Below are 26,274 nucleotides of genomic sequence, written 5' to 3'. Positions count from 1 at the left end.
CTGGTGGTCGTGGGCTATCGTGTCTCCGAAAGAGTTAAAAACGCGTTTCCTTGTGGCATTATGGGCGGACTTCACCCACTTTGGAGCTATCTCACAGATAACTAGGGGCAAACTTAGCGGACGCGAGCGAGTCGCGCTGTGCGCGACATCCCAAAAGCGATGCTAGGTATAGAAACGTCACAATACAATGAGAGTGTGAAAGGGCGGAAGCTCGTGTCAAGGGCATCACAATCTAAGTATGCTATAACGTACAATGCGAAGCATTCTCCGAGTGTTTGTGGGCCCATCCCGCAAATAGTGCAGTCTAAAGATGTGTGTCACTGGGTATTGGCCACATGGGTTTGTGCAACTGGGTCTATTATAGGGCATGTGCCCCTGGTGCCGCTGGGTATGTTGCTGCTCTTCAACGAACCTCGTTGCCGTCAACTTGTGTCAGCGGGTATCAGAACTACGACAAACACCTACGTAGCGTCATCTACGTTATGTTTAGGTAATGAGTAATGCTTCGCATTACGTAGATGTAAACTGTAGTCTAGTCTGCTTACATTTTTTTTTTTTACCGCCACCTAACGTGTGTGGTATGCCGCCATTTCGGAACCCGGTACATATGAGGGCGGAAACGAGTAGGGTAGAAATCGATGAATTTTTTTGCAGGATATAAACGAAGGACAACAGACGGCGCTCTAGAATCGGACAGGTCGATTTATAGAAGGAGGTGACATTTTACATGACGTATGCGAACAAGCACCGCCCTTTAAAATAAGCGCCCTCCCACGCCATATGCTGTGGCCACTTTTCGTCTGCTACCGCCGACGTTGGCTCCCTCTATTTGTCGGCTGGCGGCTGTGCCGGCGGTGAGAGGATTCCACGGGGCTTTCCCACCTCGATGGCCCTCTTGTGCTCAGCGTAGACCTGCGCAATAATTCGGTCGACAGAGGGAGAGTCAGTCAAGTGTTAGAGGCCGAGCGAGAAATGTTGATTTATACTCTGTAAATTGTATAGCACCGTCAGGGGGCGTTTTACCGCAGGAATTTTGCAATTTCACAAACAAGTTTAGCAGCTGGTCGCCGAAATAAAAGCAAATCAAGCGTCAAGCACAGGGGTGCGAGGAGACAACCTACCCTTCCCGGAGCAGAATGTCTCTTTAACGCGATAGCGTTAAGGGCCCCGTGTAGCAGAAAATCCGTGTCGGTATCGGCGTCCGAGATAATCGCACCGAACCACGTATCCAGAACCACGCAGGCCCTCCGCGTGGCACATAGGTGTTACTGAACTAATTGAATTTCTCAAAGTAAAATGCGTCAGAATTAAAATTCGTGAAATAATACGAATTCGACACAACGTACAGAAATGATAGCGCTTGATTGCAATTTGAATGTACGGGAAAATGTAATTATGTTACGCGGAACTCAAACACAAACCCATTCTTCAGCTGCCGTTTGAGGTCTGTCTCGGAGAGGCGCGGCCCGCGCGATTCTTTGCAACTTCACCAAAAGAAAAAAAAAAGAAAAGAAAGGGGGGAAAAGAAAACCGGAAAGCTCGCCTTCGTCCATAGTGTTTGCCGCCAGCGTTTCCAGGAAAACTTTACGGTAACATAAGCTGCAGTTGCCGGGAAGCGTGAGAAGCAGTCAGGAAGCTTTAGCTCCGGTGCTCCTATCTAAATACATGTAAAAGGTGAATTCGTTTTTCTCGGCAACCACTGCACCAAATTGGACGAGGTTTATTGCATTTAAAAGAAAACTTAAAATCTATAGTGACTGTGGGTTTCAAAATTTCGGCATATATCGTCTAATTCTTCGACAAAAAAAAATTTGCAAGAATCGCACGTTTTCAAAAAACGAAACTATCAAGGCTACAACTCTGTAACTCAGCAATGAAAAATGATATCACAATTCCGTGAATTGTATCTAATACTACATCTAAAGCGGACAAAATTAATATGTTAAACATTATTCTGAAATAAAACTTTGTAATATGAAAATATAGCTTTTGCAGAATCCTTGTACAAAAGGAAACGAATTCACGTAAGCTAAAAATTGACATATCGAATTTGTCCGCTTTGAATGATCTAATGGATTTCGTTTACAGAACCGCGATATCTGTTCTTGATTCAGATCTATTAATTTGTAAACTTCGTGCTTCTGTTTATTTCGAACTTCCGAATTTTTGAAAAGTCATTTAACAAAATTCAGCATCTAAATCGAAATGCCGCTTCCAACAGTCACTAGAATTTAACTTCCTCTCTCTAAATTCTGACAAATTTTATTAAAATCATTCCAGGGGTTACCTCAGAGAAGCGTTTATGTGTTTTACATGTCTCTGAATAGGCCGCACCGGAGTTGGGGCCGAGGTAAAGCTTCCTCTTAAAGGCGAGCTTAAGCGTCCTCCTAAATTTTATATAGCGAAGCTGCAAACGGACGTGCGTCCGTTTGTCGGTCGCCTGTACGCCGAAAACTCCTCCGGCGCAACCCCATGCGCATGCGCGAAAAAAGAAAGAGCGGTGCGTGATTAGCTAACACCACCTAGATGGCACAAGGCCTGCTTACTCCGATCCATGACGTAACGCTACCTGGCCCAAAATTTTGATTAACAAGGCTGGAGTGATGAAAGCGGTGACGTCAAAATCACTGTTGCCTACTCGGGAGCATCCCCATTAGATTCTATGGCAATCAGGCCAGGTAACATGACGTCATGGATCGGAGTGAAAAGGCCTTGTGCTACCTAGGTGGTGTTGGATTAGCTGCGCCAATTGCTCCGCCGTCGCTGCTCTCCGTCGCAGCCGAGCGTGCGCGCAGCAATTTCCGGCTCCGAAATGGGTATAGGCGACGCGTCATACGTACTCCTGAGGAGCAGGCAGCTTTCAATCAGCAGCGCCGCGAGCAGAACCGGGAACGAGCTCGTCTACGCCGTACCGACGCTGCAGCCCGGGCACAAGAACAGTCTCGTGCAGCCGAGCGCAAGCAGCAAATGCGTGCCGAGGATCCGGCAGACTACCAAGCCGTCGTTTAATGAACCATCTGGATGAACCCAATGATAAACACCGGGGCCCCACGTTTCAGCTTCGCTAGTTCACCATCTGTACGGAGTGCTAGGGCGGTGATTTCTTTTTAAAGCGTAGCTCCTGTTCCTGCGTTTAGCGTTGGCGTGACTCGGCGTTCCTTGTAACCAAGCGAATGAGCACAGCGAAAGATGAAAGAGCGAACGCGGAGCTCCACATCGGAGGAATGAAAGGCGGCGATAGCGAAGATAGCCTGAGGAGGAAAACGGAGGAGGAGGCTACGGTGAAAGCATGAGGCGGAAAGTGGAGGAGGAGAGTATGGCGAAAGGGTGAGAAGAAAAGCGTAGTTCCGCACAAGACGGGCTCTGCGGCGACGACCGCTACGAGATGGCGGCAGAGTGGTGCGCCGTCGTTTGTTTACCGATGGCATGCGGTAAGCGCGTCGACCGATAGCATATATGGAAACAAAGAGCTGCATGAGCGTAGGTCTGTCTGCGCCGGCGGCTATGAATCGCGCCAGTGCTTCACCCAGGCGCTTGCTTTCGCGATCTCCAGATTAGCGAGGCAGTCGCGCAGCACTTCGCTCCGTTTGCAACGTGCCGCACGAATCAGATTGTCCACGAGAGCCAATAAATCGCGAAGAGCTGCTCTCAAATTTCGCGTTACGGAGTATCGTAATCGTCGGTGAATTTCGAGGCTCTCAAATGCACGTTCTTGCAAAATAGGACCTTCATCATCGCGTTCGTGCTATTTACGGGCTTTGCATGGGAGATTCTGAGATAAGAGGTCTTTGTTGCTATCGAAGCAGTTCACGAAAGGTGCTAAGATTTTCCAGTTGACCTGACAATGACGACTCATTTGAAAGAAGCCTATGAAGATTACCATAGTGACTACGGTAGTCGTGAGCGATAGCATATGAGCTTGCGCGTGCGGAGATCGGCTCCAGTGGCAATGTTGTGAAAAACTGTTGGCTCGTGGTGGGACTGAACCCAGGCACAGAAGCACGATATTCAAACCGTAAGCATGCTTCCATCATGTCGCATCCAAGTGCAGTGGAACACCTTTAACGAACGCCTCTGGAACGGAGAGGAATAACTCTGCCAGGGTTCTTTTGTGAGCTGCGCGACCTTAGCAACGAGGTTGCCTGTATAATGAAGGTTTTCGGAGGCCCCAAGCACTTTGTTTATAAAGGCGTTCGACTGTATTGTCCTTCCTTGAGACGACTGGCACATACGTATACGTCCGACATAGCACGAGCTTAGAGTACTTGTGTGTGCGCTAGCTTCAATTCTGTCGCTGGGATGAATGTATTTCTTCCTTGCCTCACGAGCAGGAGCGTAGTCAGTTAGTCGTATTCTCGCTTCGTAGCAGCTAACGCATTGGTACGCTGTGTTAAACTGCACTCCCCCCCCCCCCCCCCGCCTTGGATATCGGCACTCATTCTGTAGGCTTTATAGCGTGTCCTGCGAGTTGGGGGGGGGGGGGGGGGGCAAAGGCCGCGCCTAGGCGAGGGCCAGGATTTCGTGGGTCCTGGCGGCATCATAGACCCACCGGACGGCCCACAGTTGATCCTCAAGGGCGAGGCTGAGCAGCGCGGCCTCCCAGCGCGTGCGAAGGCGGTTGCTAGAGGTCACAGCCTTCGCAACACAGGCTCGCGTCGAACATAACTGCTTGTTTTACACAAGCCCGCTGGTCCATCTGGTAGTCTTTCGAAGGAACCCAAATGGAGCTGGATAGCCAGTATACCTGCAAATATATTCCCTCAGTGCGTGGGACCTGCAGAATTCTTTTTTGTGAGCTCGTGCTTGGATGGATGGATGGACGGATGTTGTGAGCGTCCCCTCTGGAACGGGGCGCTGGGTTGTGCCACCAAGCTCTCGTTATTATACTGCCTAATGTCCTACCTAGGTTAAAAAGACAAAAATGAGAAAAAGAAAGAAAGAGCCCACGATGAATTCCCATAACCAAATTTTCTGATCCCATATTGTGAACTTAGTTTTTCTACGTCTCCGTTTTTTGTCGTTTCCATACTTTTCTTTCACCAATCTTCCAATCGCCTCTTACTAATCTCTACTGCGGACATGTTTACTTTCCCCCAGCTCTCGCTGAACCCAGGGGTTTCAAGGAGGCCAGTGGTCAGATACCTTCCGACCATTGGGCACAGCTGGGCAGATATCTTCACATTCTAATGAAACATGCTCATCGTTTCCCTATATTTACCGCAGCAAGCACATGCTTCTTCTTCCTTCTTATATCTCGCTTTATATATAGGTGCGTGTTCTAAGGCATTGTGATTTCGCTTCGAAAAGTAATGAGCTTCCCTTTCAGTTATCATAAATTGTTTCTTTCTCGATTTCGCTTTTTCGTGCAACAAGCTCTCGACAATGATGAATGATGCAACATGATGAATGAATGATGCAACAAGCTCTCGACAACATGGCAAACTTTCTTAGTCAGTCTGGCCTCTCATTTTCTGATAAGTCAGCTTACATCGATGTCGGAAATAAGACCAGAATCAAGAACTATCCCAGGTTTCACGTTGTGCTTCACATAGCTTGACAAATATATCTGCAAGTCAACCGCCCCAGATCCTCAGCTCACCAAGATGGCAGAGTCAGCACGTGGGAGAAACAATAATGACATGCCTGGACACAAATTCTACACCAGTGAAAAGAATAATCTCAAAATCATGGGGGGTGGACGAGCGGATACCATGGAAAATCGCAGATGCTGTACTTGTGTCCAAGGTATTGTATGGTATGAATTACCAGCAGAGCACAATAAAGACAACTCATGGAATACAGGCGTCGGGTGCTGACAGGTCTTTCCAACTTTACAATGCTTTACGAGAAAGAGCAAACGAACAAGCACCTAGACAGAGTAGAGTTGCAGCCTGCGACCCAAATTCTTTGCTTCAAAAGCTCAGAACCTGGTTACAAGAAACTATGCCGGCTAGCATGTGAGATGCAATGACGACTATCACTCCCTTCAGAAACACAACCTCAGGAGCACCTGAACTTGAAACACAACAGGCACATACCATGCAATATGGAGGTAAACAATTAGGCAAGGAGACTATATACAATTACCAAACATGCAGAAGAGGTTGCTAATCATGAAGACACGAACAAACATCAGGCGCGTATAGTACACTGATGTGGCAATAACAGTGTAACATCAGTAAGACACTACATAAACTTAAATACCGTACAACCAGAAAACCTGAACCGAAAGCAATCAAAGCAGCACTTGCAGTGCAAATTTTCCGACTACAACATCCTGCATGCCTGCATGGATTTACCAAAAACATTTTTTGCTAATTAATGTGATCATTACTCTGTGACCACATCTTGTAGGTTTCAAAATGAAGTTCACTAAATTGTTTTGTTGCAGCATATATACAAAAATGCCTACATCACTCTTATGGCAGCACCAGAACTTGATACAAACAGGCACACTATAGCATGCGGACAAGTGATCAGGACAAACTCCTTAATGTTTGGATCCTGAAACTTATAAAAGGGAATGGTTTCATTCCATGGCTGTGAATGAGAGGGAGAAAGAAAACTTGTGTTCATGGAACAAAATCGCATTGATAAGCTTAGAGATACAGTCATTGCTTAACACTTTCGAAATGAATAATTATAGCTTGCTATAGATATTGAAGCAGCCTTTCGAGAGCAAGAAAAAGAATAAGTTTTTCCAGCTTTGAGCATTGAATTGCAAGCAATTCAAGCGGGCGTAGAATTCTGCAAATAGAATCTGTTTAGGAATACCAGATAGGAATGGACATTGAGGCTTTCCTTTGTACTTTCTTTGACTGAGTAATCAAGTTTGAAATGACTCCCATTAGCATGTCGTAACAATGTTGATCTAATACCGGTTAAATACATGACTAGCTTAAGAAATCTGGATGATCGCTATAATTGCAGTGAAGGAACTATAACATGTAATAACATTAATAATATAACAGTAATAATATTTATTTCCACAAAACTGGCTAACCGTAAGCGGCCTGCGAGGCTCAGCAGAAAGGTTAAAAACCTTATGGCAGGAGCGCCTGCCGTGAACCTACGTTCCTGCATTATGCACAGCACATATCAATGTGTTCTTCTTAGACGTTCACAGTACAGTAACAGCACTAGACACAGGACAACAAAGTAGTACTTTGTTGTTGTTTGTAGCTGCTTGAAAAATGTGATGTATCGGATTTTGCGCCTTTAGAAATGTTCAGAAAAGACTCCTATATATATTCACATCACATTCACCGCGACGGACGAACGAAGCTAAGGCTCAGGTTGAATGTCACAACACAATTTCCATTCCACGTTCAGTAATCAAACACAGATCATTTGCGGCTTCGTTCAGGGGTAGACGTGGGCTTTCGGGTTGGTGCTTGTTGCTGCGTTTGGCACAAAAATATGCCTAGGAGCAGCAACCGCTTATGCGCAATTATGAGCAATATACACGCATCATTTCTCCAGAAGCTGACGCTGGGCACGGGTAACGCGAGGATATCGTTGGGCTGACACGACGACTTCACTGCAGCCCAATTCCGAATACTGCATATGCGGTATAAGTAGCTATATGGACTTGTTGATAGGTCATCTTGTAGGTTGTTGCAGCTCTACGAAGGCTAATAACTCCGCTTCTGCTGAACGCATTGAAGTACTTTTTGCGGCAAAGTGTTTCTAAAATAGCCTATTTGCACTTCAAATGCATTTCTCCACTTCGATGGAAAGTGATTCAGGGCCCCTTTAAGGAATCCGAGGGGGTCAAAAGTAATCCGGAGTCCCCCACTATGGTGTGCCTCATAATCAGATTATGGTTTTGGGGCGTAAAGCCCCGTAATTATGTTTTTAAATTTTGAAGCACACCTCAAAGTTTGAGAAAAGAATGAAATACTGCGGCAGATCCATTGCATATGCATCGTGTTGGAATCTACATATACAGCGAAGCTTGCTTTTTTAATGGATAAATAATGCTGAAATCTGTTTCATGCATATCGTAACACATATCCAATTAACGAAATGACCACGATGCCATCACCTCATGTCATTTATGTCATTCATGATAATTACGTCATGACATGCATGACACGTCATTCATGTGATACATGTCATGTAATTTCATTCATGTCATGGATATCCTGACATGAAAGTAAAACTTACATAAATGACAATCATGCCATGACATGAATGTCATAAATCAGATGACCATAATGGAATGAATTACATGGCACGCATTTCTATAACTGGACATATACTGGGTACACGTGTGATGGCATGCATGTGCGGCATTAATGACTAGTCATGCCATGTATGTCCTAAAATGACTGGCATGAATACCATGATCCGTATGTCAAGCCATGACACGATTCCTATGAATGTCATGACAAGCATTACAAGAATGAAATAAAGGCATGACGTGCATGCATGCATGCACGTCATGACGCTACTGTGCCGACTAAGTGGACCAAGTTGTCGACTAACTTGGGCTAGATGTCCTCGTGTTCGGGATGCCGTGATGGCCATTGCATCGTCATTCCAGCTTCGTAATCCGACTCTCGCCTCTGATTCTCGCATGCCTTCGGCGCTCGAGCCAGGTTGCACGCGTAAGAAGATCCCGGCATCTCGGCAGCAGAACACCGGTGATCGTTGCTTCCGTTCAAACAGCGATCGGAAAAGCAAGTTTCCCACGAACGTTGATTGCCAGGCCGCTTAATCAAACATCGAGGCCTGCTCCTTCCTGGTGCACATAGTGTCAAGAGTACGACAATGCTGCATCGAATTACAGTATGGCAGCGTCATCACGACTCGGTCAAAGGGAGTAATCACGCCACGTTACTCGTCCGAATGGCTATAAAAGGACACGGGCTTCAGAGGTTGTGTCACACTATCGCCGTCAGCTCACCCGCTTGTGTGCTCCAAGTGGTACCACGTCCTGCCGTCAGTGAGCATTTGGCCTTCTGCGTTTCTTTCCCATATCTCGCTCTTCGTCGCCGCTCGTTCACATCGATTCGATCGTTCGTAAAAATCGTGCAATCGTCGTTGCCGTCGTCGTCGTTTTACTGCTGTCGTCATACACACACTAGCGTTAACGCTAGTTCACTGCTGGTGTCACACACACAAATACTGGGCTTACACAAATACATTGGTCAACCTGGTAACGCTTTGCGGAATCCCGAACAACGCGCAATGGCCAGCAGCCTGCGAAATTTTTCGCATAGCGTCGATTTCCGTGTGCGTGGGATCTGCACAATTTTTTGTTGTTGTTGTGGAAAAGCAGCACGGTACAAGCCCAGTGACCCAAACTGGTCCGACGGTTGGTTTCGAACCCAGTTCCCCCCGCACAGGAGCTCGATGCTGCACCCATAATACCATGTACCACCCAGTAATCCAAGATGGCGGGAAAACAGTTTAGAGGCCCAGGTAGACAGAAAGACAGGGAGAAAGACAGTGTGCTCGAAGTTCCCAAAGAATGCTAATCTCGTTAGAACGCGAACTTCTTTGTACGCCTTCGACGTTTTCTTGTACGCCTGTCCGATATAGCTTCCCGTATAACTTTGTCTCAACTCCCCTATTTCTGAGGGAACAAACAGGGAATCGTACCTCGACGGTGACCTTCTGGCAGAAGGCGAGCAGCGTCTTCCAGGCCCTGACCGCTCCGGGAGTCATGCGAGATCGCAGCCTGTCCTGCATGACTTCCACGAGCAGCTCGGCCATGTTGGCGAAGTTCTGGGGTCCCATGGGACGCCTCAGGTGGTTGCGCACGTTCTTCCGCACCAGCTCCGTCTGGGGAGATGCGTGACCACTTGCGCTATGACGGAGCGTCGACGATTGTGTCAAAGTTGCAAATTTTATCCCGAGGAGCCTATAGAGAGTCAAGGTGGTAAAGGGGGTGCATTGTGCGTTCTTTCATATTTAATTTTTTTTTTTTTGCGGAATGCTTACATCGCCTCGAAAGCGAAACGTACGGCTAACAAGTGCGGTAAGAGAAATTGCTTGTTTCTGTGCTCAAGAAGATTAAAGAAAACAGATTAATAACGGACGCATTTATATACGTATTCATGCAGGCAAACTACTAGCATGATCTAGAACGTGCACATCACATTCGTAGATACCAGGGTAATGGTATGTCAAAGAATGCATATAAAGAGACCAAACGATGAATATTGAAGAAAAACACGGAGCTATATACAAAAAGGCAGTTGTCTTTCACGAGCGATATCACACGATAGAAAAAAAAAAACATCATTATTGGACAAATTGAGCAAATCTTCTGGCAAATGGTTCCATTCTTTTATTGTTTTTGGTAAGTAGTAGTAGTGAAATGTATTGTTCTGCAAATATTCTAGGAATTTCTTTTACTGTTATAACACCGAGCGCATACATAAGATGGTTCCAAAAGATAATTAGAACGATTATTACCTGCCTGACTTTGATATGTATACGATGCATTAGCTTAAGCCTTAGTCTCTGTCTAAATACACGTACAGTCAACCGCTAAAGTTTACGGGACGCAGGATATGCCAAGAAGCTGAATTTTCGCGAAACGTGGTCACACAGCCTCGAATTAAATGTACCAGCATGCAGTAGCCTTCGCCACCTACACAGTGATTCATTAAATACGAAGTGTCATGCATTAACAGTGCAGTCATTCACATTTGAAGGGGAAACCGCATCCCGTAAGCTTTTGCTGTTTACCGTACGTAGAAGAAAAACACGGAGCTATATACAAAAAGGCAGTTGTCTTTCACGAGCAATATCACACGATAGAAAAAGAATCATTACTGGACACACATTCACATGTGAAGGGGAAACCGCATCCCGTAAGCTTTTGCTGTTTACCGTACGTTGAAGAAAAACACGGAGCTATATACAAAAAGGCAGTTGTCTTTCACGAGCGATATCACACGATAGAAAAAAAAAATCATTATTGGGCAAATTGAGCAAATCTTCTGGCAAACGGTTCCATTCTTTTATTGTTTTTGGTAAGTAGGGTAAGTAGCAGAAATGGGGGTCCCCCGTAGGGGACCCGCATTTCTGCTAATGTGGCAATTATTTCTGAAATGCTTACGTTTGGATCGTTATTATTGCTGACGATACCTCGCTGCTTGGTTCTGCAGTACTTGAGTTTTGATTCTTGTTTTGCTTCTGCGTGCGTCTGTATTCACTTGCGAGGCAACGCTCGTGTCACGCACTCGCTTTCTTTGTTCGTATCAGCGCTGCGTACTTTTGTTACTATATGATCCACCACCTGTTGCGCAGCTGCAGGCCAAGCTGCACCCGAAGAGAAAAGAAGTGTTCACCGTGACCAAAGGGGTTATGAGAGCTTTCAAGCCAGTCTGTATGCCTATTACCTGTTACGGAGTAAGCAGAGACGTAAAAGAGCGCATAAATGGGCTTGATAGCAACTGCTATCAGTCCCGGATGGATGGATGCTAGAGCGACCCCTTTGGAACGGGGTGGTGGGTTGCGCCACCAAGCTCTTGTTATATTTCCCGATATCTCCCGGTATCAAGTCCCGACATATTTGAGTGGCGCCCTCTCGCGTGTGACGTCAGCGGAGGGACTCCGCTGTGGCGCACGTGTCACAGTTTGAAGGCAACTTGACGCTCTCGGTCGAACCTGCCTTGCTCGAGTTTTGGGAATGTGAGCCAGCATGTTTGTACAATTCTTTCTTATTTAATTGTGGAGATTTACGTAGCAAAGCCACGATTTGATTATGAGGCACGCCGTAGTGTTTCATAATCAGGAGGGATTGCGGATTAATTTTGACAACCTGGGGTTCTTTAAACGTGCACCCAGTTTGTACAGCAGTATCTACCGGAATGTTCTAGAACCCTATTCAGTGCGAAATGGAGCGGAGTCGCCGTCGTTATCACATTTGGATTACCCCTGCAGTGTCGTCTGCTAGTCATTACATGTGCATCAGGAGGGGGAGGGGGGTATTATATAAGTGTCCTCCCACTAGACATGTCCATTTCAGCTGCTGCTGAAGTTCTGGTTGGCTGGACTGGGGTACGCGCCAGAAGGAGACAGGCGCCCGCAGCCAATGAGCACTTCGGCAGCAGACGAAATCGAGATGTCTGCTACGCGGAAACTTACAGAATACAGCCCGATATGTGCGTACACGTGCGTGTGCGATGTTGGTTTCTCGTTCGGCATCGGTGCTCCGTTGTCGTGGTGCATTCATAATGACCTGTCGGGCATTTTTGGTGATTAAATATAGCATTTACCGTTCGGCTGTACACTGTCTGCGCTGTAGTACAGTGCTTGTGTTCGGACGTCCACTCAGTGCTGCAGACATAAATTTTTTGGCTTGCTAGCGATTTAAACATGTCACGAAAGATGTTCGATGTCATGCTCAAGAAACGAAGTGGTCGCTGTGATGCGTTAATGCTTGCACGGCTTTAGCGTCACTGCAGCAAAATGCGGTATTTTGGTACAATGGGGCGTGAGAGCAAAATCCGGTAGTGGGTGTTAAAAATGGCCGTACGGGGTGGCAACGTGCCAGCTTTCAGCCCGCTGCACGTGTTCCAAGCCCACCAGTCGGGGCGCCTTCCGAGAACTGCGGACGGCCGGCAGCCACGTGGCGCGCGATCAACTCCGGAAATTGGTACTTGGCCGAGCCACCCGGGACAACGCAGTTCTACGAAGCCCTCGGACGTCGGCACTGAAAGCTGGGCGGTACCGAGAACTGCGGATGACCGGCAGCCACGTGGCGCGCGGTCAGCTCAGGAATGTGGTACTTGGCCGCACCACCCGAGACGGAGCACAGTTCTACGAAGCCCTCGGTCGTCGACTCCGGAGCCTTTGTGTGTATGGGTTCGCACCTGTGTGTTTGCGTGTGTGGGCGTAAACGATAGTGCGGGGCGGCGGCAAGTTTACAATGCTTGGACGAACCTTCCCGACCATTCGTGCTCCGTCCACGACCGAACGATGACGTCGAACTATGACGTCAAGCGGAGAGCTTATAAGCAGCGTTTGCCGGCTGCTAGGGCGTGCTCGTGTCGTGATCGTTGTCGGGAGCTGAGTGCTCCTTGTCATGCTAGAAATGAACTAGTGATCTGTGTGCTCGTAAACTGTTTGCTGTATGTTAGTTTTGCGGGCTCCATATGGGAGTCGCGCTAGTCTGCCAATGTATGTCCTGTTTTAAATGTTAATCCTGCAATTAAAGCCTGCTCGCCTAGTCCTGTCGTCCCAAGTTCATCTCTACAGCTACGTCTGCCAAATCTAATAACTGAATGGCAGCGGAGGGATCCGACTACGGCTCCTAGATCGGTCTACGACCTTCATCTCCTTCAAATGGTGGCAGCGGCGAGATAGTCCGACGACTCCTACATCTGGTTGTCAGCGGTAGGACCGTCCGACGAATCTTACATGGGTAAGTAAGGGATGTATCAGCTGGTCCGTCGTGATGCAAGCCACACCTTCTCAGGAGGCACGAGAAAACTGTGAGAGCAGACATTGTGCGGCTGAGTGTTGGATCCTAGGTTTTCCTTGACATTTTTTCATCTTTCCCTTACAACAGCAAGTTTCTACGCGTTTCTAAAAATAAGGTGTAGCAGGAGGAGAGTGTGTTATCAATTCACTGAACTTAAAAGTTAGGTTTCCACACCACAAGATTGACCAAGCTCGCATAGAAGCGCTATCGTCTATATTTCAATGTGTAGTGCCGACCGCCCATCCACAGGTTTGCGGTGTTTATGGAATGTTCGGAATGTTTAGAAGCGACGAAACCAGTGGGAAGAACTAAGTCCTGTGTTGCAGCGCTGACCTTCGCAATGTAATTAAACTTGATTGCTTCCACCGCGACACAGATCGCCTCTCCGTCTTAGTTTGCTCAGACTAAGCTGACTTTTCTTTCTCTGCTTCTGCCACAGGTAGCGGACATATTTCGCGGGAGAGGTTTTTTCAATGATGAGAATTGGCGCTGTCCCGTAATAAAATCAGGTGACAACCTCCGATTATCACCGTTTTCAGTATACTTGTTCTGTTAGTGAGTCATACGGTATTTGAAACTAAGACGAGAAAATTGAGAAGTTTGGATTAGGTGGTACTTGACCGAAGAAGTATAATGGGAGCATAAAGCACACAAGGATGAAAACTGGACGAACAAATGTGCAATAAAATGTTAAAAGGAGCTTTTGAACTTTTTATAGCATAATATATTTATTTTTGCGCTGATAAAGTGATATTTTCTGAGCGGTTTCCAGTAGTAAGATGGTGCGTTGAACTACACTGGCCTCATGCTAACTTGAATAAACATAAAAAAAGTTTTGCATATGAAAGTGTTAATGAGACTTATTCGCAAGATAAAAGTGTAAATCATGCTTGACGATTGCGAATTATGATAGGGTGTGGTGCAGCTGATGTGCGAGATAAAAATAACCGCTTTCCAGTGAAATTGTGAGCTTTTTTCGTATGAGCATAAGCTTTGCATATCGCCCCCGCGCGTTTCACATGTTAACCCATAGTCACCATCATTATAGCGGGCGCCCAATTTCAAACTGTTTGGAAAGAGAGTACGACCTTGAACGACGGTGGGTTGTTGTGGCTTCTGTAAAGCTTGCCGTTCGCTGCCCGTAGACTTTCCCACCTTTCCTCTGGCGACATCTGGCGACAACATACAACACCATGACTACAATTATAAGCGTAAAATTTAAAAATTTCATTTCGACGAGAAATTGTGATAATGCGTCAGCTGCGATCGTGTTTAGTTTCTAACGCAGCGCAGATCGACTCTTGTTTACTCGCTCGACGTGATGTTTTACGATTGAGTCACGAAGTCGTGCCCCCGTGGTTATAAACGAACAATGGGAGTTATATATTGGGGTGTCACGTGTCAGAACTGCGGTGTGACTATGAGGCACGCGGTAGTAGGGGACGCCAGATTAATTTTGCCACCTGGGCCTCCTGCGCCTGTACATCTAAGTACACGAGCGTTTTTGCATCTCAGCCGTCGACATGCAACCGCCGCGGTCGTACCCGCAACCTCGAGACGTAGCGGCGGGAAATTGAAGTGGCGCTCTCTGGCGAGTGACGTCACGGACAGGACGCCATGACGTCAGTTCGATTTTTCTGGAAACCGCGCGGCCCGTTGAAAAATGGGGCTTAGACATTGGAAGTTATGTATAGAGTTATACTATAGGGGTCTACTGCTTCTGAAATGCAGAGGTGCGCCGTGTACGTCAATAAATTTTGTTCAAAAAAAGAAAGAGTGCGTGCAAATTGATCGTGTAAAAAAAAAAAAACTTATACGGTTTTCTCCTCAAAGTTTGGAGGATCCCTTTAATACTTGGTTACGTACGGCGCACACAACATGTTGGCGACATTGTGACCGCGCGTATAAGACGAATTCGGCTTCGACTACTTCCGTCGAACTTCTATCGGTCTGATGAGTTGTAGTCAAATGTAGGCACTATAATAGTGCTTAAAGGAAGAGTTAAGCACGAATTTTCTACGATTTACTTGTTACAACTGCCTCCATTCTCCATAACAGTCGCTAAGAAAACTGTTGTTCTAGGCTATCAGTGTGACTGTGCGTCATATATAGATAATATAGCATAATACTTACGAATACCATCCTAAAAGAGACATCGCCTCGAATAAAAATAATGCGATTAAGAGGGAGCGTTCAGCTTGGAGCGAAGTCCAATTTCTCTGTTCAGATACACGTAAAACGTAAGCACGTTTTAATAAGACAACCGCAGAACAATTTTAATGAAATTTGTTGCATTTGAAACAGAAAGTTAACTCTAGAAACTCCAGGAAGCAGCATTTTAGACACAGGAAACAGACGCAGAAAGTTTACAAATCCAAGTCTGCACCGAAAACACACATAGCTGTTCCGTAAATTGTGTATGTTCAAGTATTTAAAGCTGACCAAATTTTGCATGAGTTGCATATTGCGTGAAACTGTTAGAGCTAATTGTTACAGTTCATTGGCGTTTCACACCCTAGCGGTAAATTTAAGAGTAGTGTATAATACATCGGTTCTGCTCACTTTAGATCTGTTATTAAGTGCAGCTTATGAAATTGTGATATCGGTTTCCTTTACTGCTGAGTTTACAGAGTTCTAAACGGATCTTCTGAGCTTCTGGAAATTTGGAAAACTTAAAGTATTTTTAGGAAAATATGGTGGAATAAATTGAAAGTCCACTTGCTACTGTTCTTTGGGTTTAAACGTTGTCTTCTAGATGCAACGAACCTTGCCAAAATCGGTGCATTGGTTGCCAACAAGTAGGAATTTTTCGTTCCCATCAATTTAGTGAGGTGCACCCGAGCTAAAGCTTCCTTTTAAGATCGAGAGCCAAGGCATTAGAGATGATATGATGTCTTATATAGAGCAGCGGCTTTCAATCGACGATACGGCACACCCTTTTCACAATACCCCCAAACGGCCGTCGTTACGGCGAGGCACCTGCTGTTCGCTAAACCCATCCGGTCGTTACAACTTCTGATTGAAACCGTGAAGGAATACTTTAGCACCAGCTGAAGTACCTACGTTACACTCCGGCATCAATGCCAAGCCTGTCCCCTAGCCTCCTTGATTTAATGAGTCTTGAATACATCTATCGCTAGCTAGCCTTCTGCCGAACTGATATCGATCTTAACTTTCGTATTTAAAACCTCTTTATCACTACACTGTACTATCACCTACGCTTGCACTGACTCTGGTTCTATCAATTCTCTTCTTCCACCAAGACTCCAGTCGTCTCTCACTTATCTCGACTGCTGACCAGTCTTATTTGAATCTCAGCGCTTCTGGAAGCTGGGTCAATGTCTTGGCATTCCATTACGATTTGTCGAGTCATTTCCGGGCTGTTCTTGTAGCACGCACATGCCTCATCCTGTGGCGAATATTTGCTTCGGTATGTTCTTGTCCTCGGGCAGCCAGCTCGGGCCCCAAATAGCGAGGTATTCTGCTTTGCGTTATCCTACAGATTTTGCCTCCTGATTTCCTTCTTGCCGTTTTTGTAAACCTTCACTGTCTTATACGTTTCCGTTCTTGTATTTTATTTATTATTTTTGTTTTATTTACCACCTCTGTTTCTCTCACTTTCCTTTTTTTTTACGACTCCTGGTTGTCTGATTACACTTTCAATCACCTAGTACTTGGTTGTCAACTTTGTCGACTTCTTCCTCTATTCGTTGTTCACGCTTTTGAGGTGTGGCACAGATATTTGTGCAAATTAGCCGGTCATTTCATTTTTCTTTTCCATGTTCCGTCTATGTTCCTTAGTCTTTCTTCCAAACTAATCTCGCTGTGCGCTTATGTGGCTTCTAAAGTAGCCCATCCCATGTCACCTTTCCCTACCTCACTTGTGGTTTTACCGTGAGCCACCGTAAACCAGTCGGCCCATCACCCTCTACTTAATCTCCAAACCCGACAAGATTTCTGACTTACAGCACGGAAGGGCATTTGAGGACGTTAGCGCTGACACAATTACACTTTTCCAAGTTCCTCTCACCACCTCGTGTACACTGTAGCACCAAAGTGCTCTATATGTTACATTATTCCGGCATCCCGTTTCGTTTTCATTTTGTTACCTTGGTGGACGTTAGGGTAGGCCTCTTCTTCACTTATGTATACGCCCTGGCATTTATATTGCTTGACTATGGGTATGACGCTGTTGAAGTGGCACCACGTGATTACTCGTCTCTTCATTAAAGACCATGATTCCCGATTCCGCAAGTGTCGGTAATTCTCTTTTAGAGTCCGCTAGTAGCACTATGTCGCACGCATACATCAGTCCAGGGAGCTTTTGTTGCGCCATTTGTCCATTACGCATGTATGATAAGTCAAATCCTAATTCGCCGTTTTCCAGTCGTCTTTCTATGCCCTTAAGAGGAACCTTAAGCCTGGGCCCAACTCCGACGCGGCCTATTCAAATACATGAAAAACGCAGAAACGCTTTTCTGAGATATCCCCTAGACCTATTTTAATGAAATTTGTTGCATTCGAGAGATAAAGTTAAGTTCTAGTGACTATTGGAAACGGGATTTTCGATTTAGGGATTGAATTTTCTAAAAATAAATTTCAAATATTTGTAAGTTTGAAAAAAAGATCGAAACACGAAGTTCACAAATTCGTAGCTCTGCATCAAGAACAGATATCGCGGTTCTGTAAATAGTATCTATTAGATCATTCAAAGCGAACAAGTTCAATATGTCACTTTACATCTCACCTGAATTTGTTACGTTGTGTACAAGGGTTATGCAAAAGCTGTATGTCCATATTACAAAATTTTTTGAGATTCATGTGTAAAATATCAATTTTGTTCTCTTTAGATGTACTACTATATGCAATTCACAGAGTCGTGATATCACTTTTCATTGCTAAGTTACAGAGTTGTAAAAGTCATAGTTCCGTCTTCTGGAGAATTTGCGAATTTTGTCAATTTTTTATGAAAAATTTACGACATAAATCGAAAATTCGAAAGCAACAGTCACTAGTATTTAAGTTTTTGTTTTAAATGCGACTAACCTCGTCAAATTCGCTACAGTAGTTGCCGTGAAAAAGGAATTCTCCTTTTATAGGTATTTAGACAGGAGCACCCAAGCTAAAGCTTCCTCTTAACACAAAGCATAAACAACAATGGTGACAGAGGACGCCCTTGCTTCATTGCTCGGTAAATTGCATGAAATTGCAAGTTCATTCCATTTCCAGCCTTCCCATGCGAATTGCGCTATACGGGAGGAGCCATGCCGATGGAGCCAACTTGCGGCGAAGAGTTAAACCAGAGGCGGACACAGGCCCAATATTGCAGTCACCAAGGAGGTTACGTAAAACTTCTGGAGTGTCAGTCTCTGCAGCCGCCTACGGAAGCGAGTGAAGCCGCGGTGGCCATATGGGTAGAGGCAAAAGAGCTTCCTAGCATTGGGGCATATACGTGCAGGATTCGGATGGCAGGCACAGACCTTGGTAGTCATGAACTTACGTCGTAGTCGCCCACAAATCTCTTGCGGGCTGGTGTAAAGCGACGATAGTGACGTGTTCAATGTCCTGCAGTTCTTTTTTATTCTTTCAACGATTTCGTTTTAACGCGTTGTTGGTCAAATCGTCACAATATGTCACTGTCAGCGTTGTCACCGCCGCCAACGTCTCCGATTCACTGGTATTGTGTGGAGGGTCAAGGTGGTCGAGTTGAACTTGCCCATGCATGATAGTTTGGACACCACGCATGTATGTATGTATGTATGTATGTATGTATGTATGTATGTATGTATGTATGTATGTACGTACGTACGTACGTATGTATGTATGTATGTATGTATGTATGTATGTATGTATGTATGTATGTATGTATGTATGTATGTATGTATGTATGTATGTATGTATGTATGTATGTATGTATGTATGTATGTATGTACATTACCTTGCCTCGTAAATATGTTTCATATATATGGCGATTCCTCCACGATATATCGAGAAAACATGCAAGTTCCGTAGGATGATGTAAATGGCAGCGCGCTTGTGACGCGCATACGTTTCCAGTTCCTCACCATCAGGTCGCTGTCGTCCATGGCCTCGACGAGGTTGGTGAAGAAGTAGAACACGACCAGCGCGTGCGCCTTGACCACTTCATTGCGGGGCAGCTCGTGCAGGGGCACGGTGGCGAAGGTCGGGAATATGCGCTGGTATTCCGGGTAGCGTGCGAACAGCGCCACGAACAGCGCCATCGAGTTGGCCCGGATCTGCAATCGCCGCAGACGAGGAGGGACGGGAGAGAGGGAGAGAGCAAGACGTCTTTATTGTAACGCCAAGCCGGGAGCTCCTATTAGTCTAGCACAGCTCTGATGCGTTTATCTCCTACTTTGCTGTAGCGCAGGCAGAACGACAGGGACACAAAAAGGCGCACGTTGAGCAAACACACAGCGCTGGGTGTTGTCTAACGTGCTTTTCTGTGTCCCAGTCGTTCTGCCTGCGCTACAACAAAGTAAGAGACGACATACCAACGAGGCCATGCAGCTATCCTCGTTGATGTGCTCAGTCAGCACTTCCTGGTGGAGGAGTTGGACAGAAAGGGACGGGAGTGAGCCAGCCCTCAAGTGGGGCGAGTCTATGGGGAGCGGGGATACTTCTGCGGGTGATTGCGAGGGATGCCTGGTGGTTAAGGCAATACAATGGCACGGGTTTGCCGTCGTGGATAGCCCTGGCAGCGTTTGTCAAGTGGTTGTTCGGCTAGTCCTTGCACACAGCTAAGGTAGCGTGCACAGAAGAAAGAACGAGTCTTAGCTGCTGTCCAGAGAGGACCGTCTTGTCTGGAGAGTGCTTTGTAAGCGAGGGGAACAGTGCACCTGTTCAAATTGATGCCAGAAAGTGCTTTTTCGGTTACCCTAGGGGACCCTTATCTAAATACGTGGGAACGGAGAATTCGTGTTGCGAGCGGCGTTCATTGCGCCGAATCTTATGATGTTTGCTGTGTATAAATGTAGAAGTTAAGATACGCCGGTTGTAGGGAGGAAATATTTTATTGAGTCCATCAATATACAAAAACATTCTTCAAAATTGGTAAATATTAAGAAAATGAAGTATCAGAATTACAACTCTGTAGCTCAGCAATAAAAAAATTAATATCACAATACCCTAAACTGCGCCCACCAAGACGTCATCATCATCATCATCATCATCAATAGGAGCAGCAGCAGCAGCCTATTTTATGTCCACTGCAAGACGAAGGCCTCTCCCTACGATCTACAATTACTTCTGTACTGCGCCAACCGATTCCAACTAGGGCCTGCGAATTTCTTAATTTCACCACCACAACTAGACTTCTGCCGTCCTCGACTGTGCTTCCCTGCTCTTGGAACGCATTTTGTAAACAATGCTACACCGGCTATCAGACGTAGGTTAGTTCTAGACACCGAAAGGGGATAAAACAGGTGCATTATACACCGCTATGAAATATATCACTCATTTTCGAGCAGGATTTTTACAAAGCCCTTATAAACATTGCAAGAAGTTCGCGTAAGCTACAAACTCATACGTCACATTTTTTCACTTTAGATTCTCTGAATTAACAGATGCAGTTTGCACGGCTGCGATATCTTGTTGTGGCACTAAGTTAAAAGTAGATTCGTAAACATTGTGCGTCAGTCTCTTTCTTGCCGACCTTCGGCAATTATCGTAAAAAAAAATTGTGTTCCTAAATCAAAATTCTGCTTCCTACAGTCAGTAGCGTTAGGAGGCCAAATTCAAGAAGCTTTTCGTTCGTAAAGAGTCTTTTCCATTAAATGGCCGCCATCACTGTCACCATGTCTGGCATCAGGATTGGCTGGAATTCGCTCTTACGAAACAATTCTAGCGTAAGAGCTTTTTTTTTAGAATACGGACCCAGATTCTCACTCAAGTTAGTCCATGCAGCGTTTGTCTAACGAGAGCAACTCCTCGTTTCACATGCATTTCAATAGACACATCGGAATCGGCTCCGGGGTGATGCTAAACAGGCAACACTGATTTTTTTAGGCTGGCAGTGCTTTATTATTTGGAGCAAAGTAGATTGATGGACTAGTTGCTATAAAACATCTTGAGAACGGCAGCGACACGCTCAGGACAATCACACACGGCGTTGTCCACGCGCATTCTCTTTTCGTCGTCTGTCCTTCTCTCTCTCTCTCTCTCTGTATGTGTGTGTGTGTGTGTGTGTGAGAGAGAGAGAGACAGCAGCTAACGTTAGCCTAGCTCTAAAGAAACACATGCCGGTGTACGGTCATCTGTCATCTTTCGCCAGCAACATATTTTTTTAAAATTAAATTATGGGGTTTTACGTGCCAAAACCACTTTCTGATTATGAGGCACACCGTAGTGGAGGACTCCGGAAATTTCGACCCCCTGGGTTTTTTTAACGTGCACCTAAATCTAAGTACACGGGTGTTTTCGCATTTCGCCCCCATCGAAATGCGGCCACCGTGGCCGGGATTCGACCCCGCGACCTTGTGCTCAGCAGCCTAACACCATAGCCACTGAGCAACATCGGTGGGTCAACATATTTCTTTTGTACTAGGTACTTCAGTAACTAGAAACATTAATCAAACAGTTTGAACAAACAGCGGCTTGGCTAAATTTCGCTGGAACACCCGATGGTAAGCGTGTAATGAGATGGTGGCGTCACCACGTGGGCGGCGCGAAGGCATACGTGATGAATCTCGTTGTTGCGGACGCATAGCAAAGGAGAGCGCGCGCTTAAATCTTTGAGAGTCAATTTTTTTTTTCGCCAAATGCCCCCCCCCCCCTCCAGAGGGTCGAATTCTTGTATTACAGATTTAAAATCTTTAAAACATATACCGCAATTTTTTTAGTGACCATAAAGTTGCGAAAACATATTTTCCGTAGGTAAACATGCATTGCTTATTCATAAATTCATATGGCTTTCGATAAATACTTATGTTAAGAATAAAAGTAGATATATTCAAATATATATATTCTGATTCGGCAGTTGTGTAGTAGTCCGCATCAGCGGAATCGCCGGTGGGGACGCTTCATCCCCTAAAATAACTCTTCATTGCACACATAGCAAAATCCGACTTTTTCATGACTGCTGTAGGCACAAAAAAAAGAAATGTCGCAGTTTCGCCCTGAAGGCAAAACACTCATTGTTATAGCAAATGATTATACAACTACACGAAGTATAGTAGTTTTATCGGCCCTGTGAACTGCTGCAAACAATCGCTTACGAGATAAAAAAAAAAACCAACCAAGCACGGTGTCACTACGCACAGGCAAACATGAACACATCTCACTCGATGACCGCGGAAACTCGCTCTCAGAACACTAGTGGCGCGAAGAGGGGCAAGAGCGGCGACTGGATTCCCCTGTCTGCTGACTCTCGCTTCAACACGAACTAGGCGCGCGAGATCACAGCGCACGCGACGCCTTCGGCTATCCCGGTTCGGACAGCCTTCGAACCCACCGCAGGTATTACCTTCAATATTGACACGTGTACTTATATTTATCGGGCGACCACGTTTCGCCGCCTAACAAATCTTATCGCACAGCGCGGGACGCGCTTGCATGTATCCGAAGTTTCTGGAAAGTTATCGATGCTTCTATCCACAGTCTGTTGTCGACGAACCTTCTGTTATCTGATTTATTCGCCTGACTCGAATGGTGTAGAACTTTGTGGAAGGCACGCGGGTCCCAACGATTAGTCTGGAACATTCGACGATCCTGTATAAAAGCCGACGCGCTTGACCCGCTGATCAGATTTCCGACGATCGCCGACTGTGTTCGCCGCTTTCGTTGTGCTATAAGTGTAGCCTGTTTTGTGGGCACAAGTTCGCCCAATAAAAGTTAGTTTTCTCGTTCACAGTATTGCTACTGTGTTCTTCTACGTCACCACCACGTGACATCTGGTGGAGGTGCTTTGCGTTCATGTACCGGACGCCCCCACAAAGCCGTGACCCAAGCCCTCACTCGGAAGACACCAACGTCGCCAAGAACCAGCGAGGTAGCCGCAGGCTGCAAGGACTGCCCCCGGAGCACGGACTTTTGCCTGAGACGACTAGGAAGATGGCCACCACGTCAACCCCAATGGCAGCCCCAGCGTCACCCGTCGTGCTGCAGCAGCCCAGGGAGCCTCCGACGTTCCGCGGTTCAACTTTCGAGGACCCGGAAAGCTGGCTCGAGACGTACGAGAGAGTCGCTACCTTTAACAACTGGAACAGCGACGACAAACTGCGATATGTCTTCTTCGCTTTGGAAGACGCGGCCAGGACGTGGTTCGAGAACCGAGAAGCCACCTTAACGACCTGGGAACTTTTCCGAAGCGGCTTCCTGCAGACGTTCGCAAGCGTCGTACGCCGAGAACGAGCCCAAGCGCTATTAGAAACCCGGGTGCAGCTACCTAATGAGACGACCGCGATCTACACGGAAGAAATGAGCCGTCTCTTCCGCCACGCCGACCCTGAAATGCCCGAGGAGAAGAAAGTCCGCCTGCTGATGCGTGGTGTGAAGGAGGAACTTTTTGCCGGAATGGTACGAAGCCCACCGAAGACCGTGGACGAGTTTCTTCGCGAGGCCACCAGCATCGAGAAGACACTCGAGATCCGAAACCGGCAATTCGACCGCCGCACAAACTCGACGAACTACGCCGGAGTTCAATCACTGGCCACGGACGATCTGCGCGAGACCATCAGGGCCATTGTGCGCGAAGAACTGCGCAAGGTCTTGCCTTCGTCGCAGCCTCAAGTGGCCTCTATCGCCGACATCGTGAAAGAAGAGGTGCAACGATCCCTTGGAGTTCCTGAGGTGCTACCAGAACCACCGCAGCCGGAAGCAATGACCTACGCCGCCGTCGTCGCCCGCCGTCCAGGCCCCCCTGCGCGACCGCGCCAAGGTCCTGAAACACCGCAATTCCGTCGTCCGCCGCCGCCGCCGCCAGCGCGCCCACCCGTCGCCCAACGCACCTATGCGAGGAAGACGGACATTTGGCGAGCCCCCGACCACCGCCCGCTCTGCTATCACTGCGGAGAAGCCGGCCATGTGTACCGCCGATGCCCATACCGCGACATGGGACTGAGAGGGTTCGCCGTCAACGCGCCGCGTCCACAGCTTGGGGAGCGCCCACGTGACATTGCCGATTACCTAGCCGGCACTCAGTGGAACTCTCGACGACCGTCCCGTTCGCCGTCACCAGGCCGCTACCTGTCGCCGCAGCGCCGTCCATACACTGGCCCAGCCCGGGGCCGCTCTGCAAGCCCATACCCGGAAAACTAAAAGCAGCAACCGATGGAGGTGCGGTTGCTGTTCGTCGAACTGACGAAGATCCTCCGCCGCCGACGAAGACGACGAAGAGACCATCTCGACGACATAACGACACGCCGCCGTCCCGACGAAGTCTGGAAGCCAAGACTACACCGACGAAAGACGACTTGACGACGCGACGTTCCAGCTTCAGATCAACACGACGCAGCCGTGATCCGACGCCAAGAACCAACTGCAACGCCAGACAAAGAACCACCGACCTCGACGTGCTTCTCGACGGCCACGCAGTCACTGCCTTAGTCGACACAGGGGCCGATTACTCCGTAATGAGTGGACACATCGCCGTCCAGTTGAAGAAGGTTAAGACTGCATGGGAAGGCCCTCAAATTCGGACCGCTGGAGGACACCTGATTACGCCGACAGGAATGTGCACGGCAAGAATTACCATTCACGACCGGACTTACCCTGTCACCTTCGTTATCCTCCAACAGTGTTCACGAGACGTCATTCTCGGCATGGACTTCCTCAACCAACACGGCGCAGTCATCGACCTGAAGTCGAAGTCAATAACGCTGTCGGAAGATCATGCAATACCGCCGGAGAGCCCTCGTAGTCACCACGCCTTGAGTGTGCTTGAAGATCAAGTGAGCATCCCGCCTCGCTCCAGCATTGTTATTTTGGTCGGCACCGAAACACCCGCTGACGTAGAAGGCGTCATCGAAGGCGACCAACGTCTACTGCTCGACCGTGAAATTTGCGTCGCAAGAGGGATCGCTCGACTGCACGGAGGAAACACGAAAGTGTTGCTGACAAACTTCAGCAAGGAGTTCAAGCACATCAACAAGGGCACGACGATCGCATACATCGAGGAAATTGTGGAAACCAGCGATGCCTTTGTCCTCTCGGATTCTATCGCATCTACCCCGACAACGGTAGTTCCCGAGCCAGACTTCGACATAAGTCCAAGTCTCCCCGTGATTAAGCAGCAACAGCTCAGAAGTCTGCTTCGACGATACAAAGGCTGCTTTTCGACGTCATCGAGGATTCGACAAACACCAGTCGCAAAGCATCGCATAATAACCGAAGAATGCGCTCGACCACTACGCCAGAGCCCTTACCGAGTTTCGACGCGGGAACGTGAAGCTATAAGAGAACAAGTCGACGAAATGCTGCGCGACGACATCATCCAGCCGTCGAAAAGCCCGTGGGCATCCCCTGTTGTCCTGGTAAAGAAAAAGGACGGAACCCTACGTTTCTGTGTCGATTATCGTCGACTGAACAAGATCACGAAGAAGGATGTATACCCCCTCCCACGGATAGACGACGCATTAGATCGGCTCTGCAACGCTAAATACTTCTCGTCGATGGACCTCAAGTCTGGCTATTGGCAAATTGAAGTCGACGAAAGAGATCGCGAAAAGACCGCCTTCATCACCCCAGACGGCCTCTACGAGTTCAAGGTTATGCCATTTGGACTGTGCTCGGCGCCTGCAACGTTCCAGCGCGTGATGGACACGGTTTTAGCAGGATTGAAGTGGCAGACCTGTCTCGTTTACTTGGAT

The 26,274-nt window shown here is 47.1% G+C and overlaps 2 protein-coding genes across 2 annotated transcripts in view; one reads left to right on the top strand and one right to left on the bottom strand.

The window, feature by feature from the left end:
* Positions 1-682: 682 nt before the first annotated feature.
* The window catches only part of LOC126546326 (globin-like), a 29,923-nt gene continuing 4,331 nt past the window's right edge, over positions 683-26,274 (bottom strand). The window contains exons 2-4 of the mRNA XM_050194511.3: positions 19,513-19,704; positions 9,610-9,792; positions 683-912 (exon numbers count right to left, since the gene is read on the bottom strand). Coding sequence (XP_050050468.2) covers positions 826-912; positions 9,610-9,792; positions 19,513-19,704 — 462 coding nt within the window. The 3' untranslated portion in view covers positions 683-825. The remainder of the gene's footprint in view (positions 913-9,609; positions 9,793-19,512; positions 19,705-26,274) is intronic.
* Positions 11,386-26,274, top strand: part of LOC126546325 (dicarboxylate carrier UCP2-like) — a 168,020-nt gene continuing 153,131 nt past the window's right edge. Inside the window, exon 1 of the mRNA XM_055062213.2 lies at positions 11,386-11,652. The gene's annotated coding sequence lies outside the window, so the exon portion shown is untranslated. The remainder of the gene's footprint in view (positions 11,653-26,274) is intronic.

Source organism: Dermacentor andersoni, chromosome 10 (assembly GCF_023375885.2).
Source record: "Dermacentor andersoni chromosome 10, qqDerAnde1_hic_scaffold, whole genome shotgun sequence".
Taxonomy (NCBI): Eukaryota; Metazoa; Arthropoda; class Arachnida; order Ixodida; family Ixodidae; genus Dermacentor; species Dermacentor andersoni.
The sequence above is the reverse complement of the archived record's forward strand: the minus strand, read 5'-3'. Positions and strand labels throughout refer to the sequence as shown.